At 36.8% G+C, this 12,055-nt stretch overlaps 2 protein-coding genes and 1 long non-coding RNA gene across 6 annotated transcripts in view; 2 read left to right on the forward strand and 1 right to left on the reverse strand.

Moving 5' to 3' along the window:
* The window catches only part of wrn (WRN RecQ like helicase), a 45,368-nt gene extending 39,177 nt beyond the window's left edge, over window positions 1-6,191 (forward strand). The window contains exons 33-36 of the mRNA XM_052566721.1: window positions 1,073-1,209; window positions 1,970-2,089; window positions 2,545-2,664; window positions 5,120-6,191. Coding sequence (XP_052422681.1) covers window positions 1,073-1,209; window positions 1,970-2,089; window positions 2,545-2,664; window positions 5,120-5,233 — 491 coding nt within the window. The 3' untranslated portion in view covers window positions 5,234-6,191. The remainder of the gene's footprint in view (window positions 1-1,072; window positions 1,210-1,969; window positions 2,090-2,544; window positions 2,665-5,119) is intronic.
* Window positions 1-12,055, reverse strand: part of LOC127965988 (uncharacterized) — a 201,079-nt gene that overhangs the window by 77,133 nt on the left and 111,891 nt on the right. The gene's annotated exons all lie outside the window — the stretch shown is intronic.
* nrg1 (neuregulin 1) overlaps window positions 8,802-12,055 on the forward strand; it is a 109,653-nt gene continuing 106,399 nt past the window's right edge. For 3 of the 4 annotated variants that reach the window (XM_052566745.1, XM_052566743.1, XM_052566746.1), the window contains exon 1: window positions 8,802-9,398. In XM_052566745.1, coding sequence (XP_052422705.1) covers window positions 8,933-9,398 — 466 coding nt within the window. In that variant the 5' untranslated portion in view covers window positions 8,802-8,932. The remainder of the gene's footprint in view (window positions 9,399-12,055) is intronic. The other variant, XM_052566744.1, reaches the window with a different exon arrangement.

Consider the following 12,055-nt stretch of genomic DNA (forward strand, 5'->3'; position numbering starts at 1 on the left):
CGCAGAGCACCTGTATTTAATGTACTGTAAACTCTAGTGTGAAGGTGCACAAATCACTGTCGCTTTCTCAAACACAGAGTGAGAGAGAATTGAAGCAATACATTTAAACAATATTATTTGTTGTATTTTCCTTTCAAAATAACGGCGTTCCTATGGAGGTCTTCAGCTTTTAACAACAGACGGGTTTTCCGGTAGTGGGTGGTGTTAATGTGCTAACAGCAATCTCATTGGCTGGCGCTCACCTATTATCGTCCCTTTTTTGATTTCAGCAAATCAGTTCAAGTGAACGCACAAAACCTGATTAATATTCATGAGTCCAGCAGCTCATTAATCCTTAGTGTGTTTTATAGTTCTTATTAGTAGAATTCATCATTATTATCTTATCATTATTTTTGTTAGTTTTTTCCTAAAGTTATTCTAAAATTATTATTATTATAATTTTTTTTACAGAAACGCTGAATGACCAAAAAAGCACCACCACCAGTCCAGTTTAAAAGTTCAGTTAAAATGACTAATATGCATTCAAACATGGTTATCAACTTTACTTCTCATAACTAGTTATATTATTAAATAATACTTGATTATAATATAGCTTGACTGAACGATGTTAATACTGTACTTTCAGATATTTAAAAAACTAATGTGGAAAGATTTGTTTTTCTAGAGCACTATTTGGTTCCCAAGAGTCAGTGATTTTGTTCAAAATCTACTACTGAATTTATTTTAATGAATTATAGGTTACACTTTATTTTTAGATGTCGTTGATACAGTGTAATTATAGAGTTAAGTAATAAGTAATATTAATTATCTGCACTTAGTTACTATATAGGGTTTGGTTTAGTGTTACTTGCATATAATAATGCATTATTACTTGTTATTATAATAGCAAGTACATGTAACGTGTAACAAGGAAACCTTAAAATAAAGTGTTACTGAATGATAGAATTAATACAGTGATTTAGGTTTAGTTGCTTGTAATTATGCATAATTTAGATACTGACTTTTACTATAGTAAGTACACATAACAAGTACACACCATCACTTGTATTATTTTTTTTTTATTCCTGAACAGATCTGAGTGATTTTAAGGCGATCCGGTCACGTGTCCCTGAAGATGTCAGTAACTTCCTGCTAAGGCTGGCACTTTATGAACTCCAGAGAGAAGCTTCATCCACAGCACATCATGAGATCTCCTGGATCGAGCCGCTGGTGTGTTTCACTCCTCACACTTTGAACACTTTTTATTTGGCTGAGATGCACCAGTAGAGGTCAGCACAGTGCTGTCACATGAAATGATTTTTCAAAGTGTCCGATTCATGAAAAATACTAACGTTTACTACCTCTCCCATTAATGTCAGGAAAAGGAAATGAGTGTTATCTTAGAAACTAGAAACTTGAAACATCAGCATCGACAGCTGTTGTCTGACATGAATTATATAATTTTAATAACACTGAATTTCAAAACCTGAGTGTATACGACCATATGCATAGTAAAGAGATCACTGATGTAAACCCAGATATCGTGGACCAGTCCTGTCTCAGTGAATTTAAACAGGGAGGACACAAAAATCAGATATGGTCAAAAGATCGGAGTGTCAGTGCAGCCTTTGTTGAGCTCTTGGACACTTCAGGAGACTAAGACTTAGACGTAACATCTGCTGTGTCTTTCAGACTGATTAATGCAGACCTACTCTATTTTTCTTAGCCATCATCCCTGCATCTCCAGATGTGGGGATCATCCGCTTTGTGTCCATGGCTTTGGGAGCTGTAGTATATTCTTGTCTCACTGAAGCCTTTACTAGATTTTGATTGTTTTACTGCTGATTTCTTATAAAAAAAAAAAAAAAAGGTGGATGTTTTAGCCAGTATCTGCTTCCGTGTTTGTGTAGGTCACGTTACCAGGTGCGTGAGTTCCTGAGATACCCGTGTGCAGGGATCAAATGCTAACAGATGTGTTTCATCACTGTAGGATAAATCAGCGCCTGCAGACAGATCTGCTGTTAAACGTGTGATTGGAGAGTCACAGCATGAGGCAGACATCATGGACACAAGTGAAGATGAGCTCTTCATCAGTATTCCCATGCCACAGGTGACTCATATCTGTCCGTCTCAGAATGACAATTACACACCGAGTTTATCTGCATATGTGCACACATTGTTTCTGAAATGGGTGCACGTGCGGACAGGCTTGTGATGCATCACTAATCTTTGATTTAGATTAATTCTGAGCTCTAGTCTACCTTCTGCACACTGAAAAATGTAGGGAAAAAGGTAGAATTTACCTTTAAAATCTTCAAACTAAAATCTTTTCCATAAAGAAATTACATTTTTTTCTGTAGTATTTACTTCACCACAGAATAATTTTATCAGTGGACAGAATTTTATTAAATTGTCTGGTCTGTGCTGGGATCAACATATGAAGTATGTGATAATGCATGTATACTTTGTGCAATAAATGTTCATACGCTGTCTGTTGTTTATTTCTTGACTTCGGCTCTAAAGGATGATCAGTGTTGTGTGTTGTGTTCCTCTCGTTGTGTACAGGATTCCTGTCTGAAGTCATGTGACCCTGTTCCTCAGAGCACTGGAATGGATCTGGCCTCCTGGAACCAGGACAAACTGGATAAAGACACGCAAGATCTCTTCAGCGATTCACCTGTAAAGGTATGATGTGTTCTTGCTGAGCCTATAAAGAACTGGACTGATGAGTAATGTACTCAAACACATAATTCAAAGAATAATACACTACTTTTCAAAGTTTGGAGTTAGTTTGTTAGTATTTGTGGCAATCTTTTCTATTAAAAATAATAATGGTGGACAGAGGTTTGTGAATGCTGATGCTTAGCCTAAATAATTTGATTGGGAGCATCCCCTCCTGTGACCTATTATTTGTGTCTGTATGTGAATGCAGAGCCAGTGAACATTGGACTTTAATAATAATAAAAAAACTGCTTTAACATGCGATAACATAATTGTCGGTGCTAATCAATGCATGTGTTAATGCGATAATAACATGCTAACTTGCCCAGCCCTAGTTATTTTAAATGGTAATATTTCACAAAATTATTGATTTTACTGTGTTTTTGATCAAATAAAGGCACTTTTGCTGAGCAGAGGAAACAGATTAAAACCTTTTGAATGGGAGTTATGGTAATAGACATCGTGCATATGAAAGAAATGTAAATGTGAATTAGTAGTAAAAATAGTAGAATTATCAGAAATGTAACTCTTGATCTTTATTAGTGTTCAGTACTTTCTGAACACTGTGCAAGTATCATTGTGACACATGGTTCAACTGTTTTCGATTAATGTGACACCTTCAGACACAGCTAATCACTTGATGTAAACAAGGAGATTTTCAGGCTGTAATCTGAATCCCGACCCTTGGTTTAGATGTAACCCTGTCTGCTCGAACGATTGAACATCAGACGGCCTCCCCTGAAGTGATGAGCGCTGTGCGCTGCTTTAGTGTGAGCCAACTGTCTTTAACCTCCGCTTGACCTTTGACACGGGCTATTACCCGATACCTCCCCTTGTAAGCACAAAGCCATTAAGGTCATAAGGTTGTGACCTGTGTCACTGCGCTTCACGTCTGATCTCCAGGAGGCGTGACAGGGAGTTGTTTTTATGGTCAAGATTGTTCTCCGTTTCTAAAAAACAATAGAGAAAGAGGTGAAATTAAATTATAAATATTACTAACACCATGTAATAATACTGCTTTTTATAAAGACTAATGTATTATTATGTTGTGTTTCCAGTTATAAGGTTTTTTCCAGTAATTTCCTGCCGTAACTGTCTAGCGTGCATGTCTCTGACCTGTTAATGTGGAGATTAATGGTGATAGAAGCTTTTTTGAGAAGCACGTCCATCATGGCGCTTTTGTCCTGCAGTGACACTAGCCTGTAGATCAATATGAGATCATTAGGGCATCTCTAAACACCCTCCTCCTGATGTTCCCCTGCCCACTCTGAGACGCACAAATGATTTAGCATGAAGACCGAACAGATTGCTGACAGGCAGATAAGAAGAGCTGGCTGGGAGGAAACAGAGTTTGGAGGGATGCAGAAAAGGCTTAAGATGAATTGTGATGGACGTTAATCCGATGGTGGGCAGTGCGGGGTTTTCCTCTGTTGATGCAGCTGTCTGCGTCATGTAAAACTGCACACTCAGGATATTCCCAGTGATGTGGCTTTAAACCAGCACTAGTTGGTCTAGAAGCATCAGTCCTGAACCGTCTGGACAGTTGAAGTACTATGCCATTTGGATGAAATTCACATGAAATCAAAATTACTTAAAGAAAAAACTGTGGTTTTGAAAGAATGTACTCACAAGTAGGGCTGTGGATCATTTAAACTTGTCGCACATACACAGCCTGTCTCGTAGTATGGGTGAGACTTGATGCACGTGTGCAACCTGTCAACTCACACCTGGCTCTGCTTTTGAAACGAGTGTAAATTCAGTCTAACTGCTTTGCTAATTTCACTTGAACGAAATGAAACATTCAGCACATTTTCCACTCGTTCTTAAAATGCCAAATACTTAAAAATGAATAAATCAGCCTATGTAAACCATGTAATACTTTAATAATTTACTAAAGTAATACAGTTCTTTATTTACACAAAATAATCTTTCCTGTGAAATTCAATAATTAAGTAAATTCTGTAAAAGTAGTAATACTGTACAATTAAAATATTCCCTGCTAAAAAAACAAAACAAAACAAAAGATCAATTGAATCATTCTCAAAACTTAAAAAGATTTAAGTTTATAATGGGAATTATATTAGCTTCAATGTAAACTATAACGGTTTCTACTGGTATTTGATGGATACTATTGGTGGGATGTAATCTGACAGATGGGAAACAATAGAACAACATTAATTCCTGTAGGAATAATGCCAAAAACGTGCTTTATAAGTAGTATGCATGCTAATAAGCAGTTAGTTAATAGTGAGAATTGGTCCCCAAACTACCGTTTTTATGAAATAGTCAGTGGTGGAGACTGAAAATGTGCTAAATATTTGCCAAAAAGCTCTTGCTGATACATGTCAGCTTTCTCAAAAACAATCCCATCATGTCTTTTGAGTAAATCTAACTACAGGCTGAATCTGTTTGTCCACAGATTGAGAGTCAGCCTACGAAGAGAAAACTGCCTGATTGGGCTGAAGGACCGAGCACTTCAGTGCCTGCTACGACTGAGAAGAAAACCAAAAAGAAGAAAGGACTTTTCATTTGATACTTATTAGGCTGTGTACTGTACATTTGGATATGTTGTACAAGATTTAAAACAATGTATTTCTGTTGATGGTCCCAAATACAGATATGACCTAATTCTAGGAGAATGTCTTTTTATTTTTCTGTATTTGTTCTCAAGGCTCCTGTTGGCAGCAGCTTGTGGTCTGCCGCTAGATTGAACTCCTTTAGGTATTTTTCAGATTTCTTACCGTCTCACACACTAGTTAGGGATCTTTCTCGATGTGCACATATCATGTTTCTGCTTTCGTGAGTGGCCTGGAGCTTTACACTATCCTGACTTCCACCTGTCTTAATGGAAACACTGCTCCCAGAATCCTGTGCAACTCCCAGACCTCAAAAGTAGGTCCTTTCTGAAGCATGGGGGGACTTTCTTGGATTAGTTCATTCCTCAGTGTAAAAATATTAAATAATTGACCCGAGATTATATGATTTTGATAGTTCAGAATGTTGATTGCCTAGGAACAAATTCTTTAATAAGTAAAAAAAAATAATAATTAATACAGTATTGATGCAATTTCAGTTGATTGTTTGTGTTCACAGTGACACAGAGATTTTTATTTGACTTGTGCTATATGTTTATATTACTTCTTCTTGCTGTAACTGAGTGCACCACATTCACAGAGCAGTATTTGTGTGTCAGTCCTGTTAAAGTTCATATTGTTATTGTGCTAAATACCCACAATAACAACAGAGCCTTAAAGCATGCCAGATTTCTGTCCCCATTCTCTGTCATCATCATCTCCCCAAAACCTGTCCCATGTTGTCTTCTGCTGAGCACTTCATCTCTGAGTCTACCTCTGTCCAGCTTTAGTTGTGCCACAATGAAGCACAACTGAATCATTTTGAGTCTGTAGCCCTTTCTAAACAGTGTAAATTGTTGTTTTTTATATAAATGTAACAATAATAATCAAATAATTAAAGGTTTATAACTATCTGCATCTGAGTGCCATGAGTCATGATCCAACACAGATCTGAAGTATTTAATGTACACTAACATCTCATACATACTGTACTAAAAGGTTCAGTAGAGATAAAACTACAAACTTTTCTACAAACTGGAAAGGATTTCTTAGTGCTCTTGCTCTAATCTGATAATCTGAAGTCGTATTATTTGTGCAGCACTTTATAAAAAACAATCTTTCAAAGCAATTGTACAGAAAATCTGGATACATATATACTGTACTTTATTTACAGTGCTGTGAAAGTTTTTTTTTGCCCATTTTTTTGCATATTTCTTACAATTAAAATATTGAGATCATCAGACAAATTTTAATAAAAACAAAGTGCGAGTAAATACAAAATGCAGTTTTTAAATGTTGATATCATTTATTAGGGGAAAATAGCTGCCCAAACCTGCCTGGCCCTATGTAAAAAATGAATTGTGTTTGCCCAAACAACAGGAAGGGGAAAAAAACTGACGAAGAGCTGACGATAATATAGTTACATTTCCAATGCTGTTAACAATCAAGCCTTAATTTACTGTAGCTAACAGCATAAATGCAATGTAATGGCTCAGAATAAAAGCACCTGCCAAGTGTATAAATGTTAAAAATATGATATTTGAGTGCACCTCTGAACATTTCTTGTGAAAATGTGATCAGAAGTTATAGTTACACTGCCTGTCAAAAAAGAGGCATGGTTTCAATCATGCTATGCATTTTTGCAACATTTATTTCCATCAAGGGTTGTGTTAATTTTTGGCCGTGAGCTTGTATAGACAATGGGAGAGTCGAACCACACTGTAAAGTCGACTCCAGCGCATCCTAAAGACTCAACAGGGTTAAGCTCAGGACAATTTATACATGAAAATGATTGCTCATCCTCACTGAACCACTATTTCACAGTATGGGTCCAATCAGTCTCATCATTGTAGTTCTGGAAAATGTACAAGGGTACATTACTAAGAAACAAAAAGCTACACAATCAGTTACAATTTAAAAAATAAATAAATTGATTTTGATACTAAGTTTTCTTGTTCCTAATAATAAATATTATGCAGAAGAAACTGTTTTAATATATATATATATATATATATATATATATATATATATATATATATATATATATATATATATATATATATATATATCACATTATTTTAGAGGCAAGGCTATTCCTGCTCTGTATTAGGTTGACCAAATATCATGATATTGGCATTTCTCAAGCAAAATCTCAGTTGCATGGCCTTTTACCATTATACATGCTCTTTTATAATTTATCATGTGAAATTGTACACAAGGAGGGTGCAGATAAACTTAAAGTATGTGCAGTGCATTTTAAAGAGCTTTTAGTTCTGACATCAAGTCAGCATTTTTGGGAACTCACTAGGCAGAGCCATTAGGAGTACACAGAAGGTAATTTTGGATCAGACGAGCTTGGCCACATCCAAATACGTGTTCCAGCTGAATATAGAGGAGTCAGGGGCTACTTGTCAAGCAGGGAAGCTGTCTCAAGGTTTTGTACATCAGTAAATAAGGTTTCGAGTCAAGTGTCCAGTTACGCAAATAGCAGTTTTCTCTTCCACATTCATAATTTTTCTAAAATTCAATATCTTCATAATTTTTTGTAACGTCTGTTAAAAAGGAAACTGTAAAATACTGACAACTTTTGACAAGAGCTGCCATAAGAAATAAATAATAAAAATAAGATTCGAAATGAAAGGTGCTACATTTAAACTTTTCTGAAATCTTGAGTATTTTTTGTGTGAGTGTTTATGTTATAAGCTGTGTTCTAAGTAGTTTACACAATTACGTATTTTAAATTAATTACAGTTACTGAGAAAATTGTTTTAATTAAATGAGTTTCTTATGAAAATGTTACAAAGAAGATTACATCTGAATTTTTCACACACATACTGATTTAATTGACTTCTTTCACAAATTTTTTCAACTGCTCTAAAACAGCACAAAAGTTTGTGTTGGCTGTGCTTTGACATTATTATTATTATTATTATTATTATGTATAATATAAATTCAAGTGAAGAAGGACTGTTGAGCACTTCTGTAAGGTTAAGTCAGCCAGCTTTACACATTTGAAAATGATTAACAGTTGAGAACACTAGACATTTAGAAAAATAGGTTAAAAAATTTAAACAGTTGCATTATTTGAATAAAGTAATTGAAATAGTTATACTACTTGGTCTATTACATTGTAAACAGGGTAACTTGTAATCTGTAACCTGCATTTCCAAAGTAACCTTCCCAACACTGCTTATAGCCTACACTTTTACTTTAATTTTGGTTTCTGTTGACCAACAATAGTTAAACAAACAAACAAACAAACAAACAAACAAACAAAACAAAAACAATTAATGTTGCATTTGACATTTTGTTTTTGTTTTAAAAGCTATTGCCCAAAAACTTTAAATAGCTTATAGTTAGAGTTTTACATTTTGTATAAGATTACTTTTAAGAGTTTTGAGTGTAAAATCTAGTTTTGACTTTCATATTTATCATAGTTTCAAATCCCTTCCCACGTAATTGAACACAGTATGGATTGTGTCGGTAATTCCACACACGACGCGACACCCGTCCTCCGTCGCGTCGCGTCGCGGTGGGAATCTCACCCCGCCTCCTGTAATACGATCAGCTGAGGAACCAACAGAAGCCACGCTCCTCTCGGTTCATTTCTACAGCTCAACTTTAATTCATCTAGCGGAACGCAAGAAACGCGCCGGAGGATGCGTGCGATTCCGTCGGGACGCGGTTCTCTCTCGGTCTCCGCTCTCTGTACAGCGGCCGTGTGTTTGTCCCTGTGGACGCGTGTGGTCCGGAGCGGGAGCCTCGCTTGCTCTCCGCCCGCGGCGTCGGTGCAGGAGCTGGCTCGCCGCGCGGGGGTCGTGTTTGAGGGGAAGCTCCAGGAGGACGCGCGGAACGGGACCGAGTCTCCGGTGAACGCGTCGCATCAGGTGCGCGTCAGGGTGCAACAGGTGTGGCAGGTGAAGGCGGGAGGGCTCCTCAAGGACTCTGTGGTGTCTCTCGTCTGGTTTGAAGGTGGCAGATGTTTCCAGCTCAGCACCGGGATCCGGTATGTGTTCTTTATGGAAGCCACAAACGACACGTCGGTGTTCACGGCAGTGTTCCCGCCGGTGGAGACCAAGCGCACCGTGAGGAAGGATGTGATCCAGGTGCTCTGCCAGGACTGCGGTAAGACTAGACCTGTTCATCATGTGTTCATATCCACGCGTGAGCCGATTCAGTGACACCGCACAGAACTAAATTAAAACTTTTGTTGTTGTTTTGTTTGCTTTGTCTTCTGTTGAGCTTGGTGCTAAAGTGGAGCTCAGGTAAAAGTACGGTGATGCTGTCAGATGGTAATGTCATAGTAGGCAACTTGGCTGAATGATGCTATTTACACCACACTCAAATATTCTTTAAAGAATGCATCGGTTATGTCATTGCATTTAGTGGTAGACCTCCATTACACCATGCATTTGAACTTTTGCAATCTGATGTTCAAAAGACTTGTATCCTCTGAAGATCTCTACTCTATGTCAGGCAGACACAATGTTTTATTAAAACTTGTATGAACAGCTTGAAAGGACCATCATAGATGGATGGACGCAACAGTGATTTAATTTTTTTTGGCTTACTTAATGCTAAATAATTATTAAAAAGCTGGACTGTCATTGACTTAAATCTGTATTTTTGGCAGGATTTCCACATAGATTAATGCCACCAATGTCATCACCAGATTCTGTTGGATTACATAAATTCCTGCTCAACCTTGTTGCCTCTGCATTAAAAGCTAACCCTAATAATTTCAGCTAGAGACATTCCAGGATACTTTTGGCTTGATGGACTCCTACATAAAGGGTTCACTTTAATTAGCTCTGAATTATCTCACATCACGTAATGTTTGTAAAACCTTTGTGCACATTTTGGATTTAATGAGTATGAGACCAACAGTATATCAGCATGTCTGCGAAAGGTCTGTGTTAGAAAACTGAGCATGTATTTTGGCTTTGTGATTGAGCTGCCTTTGTTTGAATTTGGCATCAGTTTGTAGTCGCAAGATGAAATCCTCCAGTTCCAAGTATTGCTTCATCCACTGTATGCAGCAGTAATGCTGTAAGAAGCTTTGAGATGTTCATGAGCTCAATGTTGCTTTGTGTTTTCTCACTCATAAATAGTACAATAGATTAAATAACTTGTAAAGCTTGAGTTTGCCTTGAGTGTTCCAGCAGAGTTGGACGTTACACTTGCACACAGATGCCTGTCGAGTGTGTTTCATTACCACTTGTGCTGGGTTTGTTGCCATCTGATGAGGTTAGTGAAGATCGTTCTTGTTCCAGTCCTTCAGTGAATGCTCTTCTCTCCTCATGACCTGAGATATCTGTCCTTTTTGTGCTTTGGCATTATGGGAATTTGATGTTGAGGATTCTAATTAGATTGTGAACATCTAGTCAATTTTTGAATAAGAATAAACAGCTTGTCAAATTAATACATTTAACACATTACTAAAATTCACCATCTTTTTTTGTTTGTGAGATTATTTCAGAGTGCGATCAAATATCACAACATACAGTACAGCTAGTGTAAGATATAAATGTTGCGATAATAATGAATAAAGCACAAGCAATTAATGTATAGTTAAATACTTAACCACATTTAAAGCACTTACTTCCAAAAAGATTTTCAATTTCTATAATGGCAAAGAAATGGATTGATTTTAAAGGCTTTGACTCCTAAGGGAACTACAAATTCCATCCTGGTGTCAGAAAATAACGTTATTCATTTTCTTTATTGAAACTTATTGATTTACAATTCCCTGTAGGAGAAGGTATTACTGAATGAACCTTGGCTTTAGCAGAAACAAAGTGGAATATATGATGAAGACAGAAAAAAATGACCTTCTAGCACATTGTATTGAAGTTTAAAATAGCTGATGCTGTTGGATTTTTATAAATCGATAGATAGATAGATGCCAAGCATTACAGTTTTTTTTATTCATCTTTTTGTTTATTTTGTTTTATTGAATTGCATAAACTTTTGAGTGTGTATTACAGATAATTTCTTTGTAGGACAGCACACGAGCTGGATCTGTGGCAGATGAGTATGAGCTGAAGTTAAGTCAGGGCACGTATCTCAGAAGGGTTACAGAGATAGCCCAGTCATAATCCTCTGTCCTTTCACAGATTATCCCATAATCCCATCTTTATTCTGCATTCAAATGGCCCACATTCAACATGAGCTCCTTGAAAACCAAAAGTGTGACACCCTGCAGTTTTATGGTGTTGCTTACTATCTTATTACATTTGTGAGTGTAGTGTTATTTTGCTATTTCGATGGGATAAATTTGTATAAGAATACAGAACAAAGTAAACTGGGTCTGTATTTGTGTTATGGCTTCAGTAATGCCACCTACAGTTGCTTTAACAAAATTTTAAAATTAATTAAATGTAAATTGTAAATTTAATTGCAACATACAGAACAAATGTATTTAGCCTATTATTTTACTAGCAATGCTGCTCTGTAGTTTAATTAATGTAGTGCATTGCAGAAGTCCACTGACCTGCAGATTTCAGCTCTGATCAATCTCACCTGAACAAGCTAATCACAGTCTCCAGGATTACAAAATTACAGGCAGGTAGAGTTAAAGTTAAATACTAGTCTGAAGCCAAGTTTATACTTTTGCCTAGCAACTCAACTTGACTGTCCACTCACTGTGCACGCAATTCGGAGGCATTTCTAATCGACATGTTCGCTGATGTAACTATTTTCTGAAATGACAGGGCAGTGGTTCCCAACCATGCTTCTGGAGCCCCCAACACTCTCCTTAATCAAACACACCTGATCCAGGT

This window comes from Carassius gibelio, chromosome B10, assembly GCF_023724105.1.
Source record: "Carassius gibelio isolate Cgi1373 ecotype wild population from Czech Republic chromosome B10, carGib1.2-hapl.c, whole genome shotgun sequence".
Taxonomy (NCBI): domain Eukaryota; kingdom Metazoa; phylum Chordata; class Actinopteri; order Cypriniformes; family Cyprinidae; genus Carassius; species Carassius gibelio.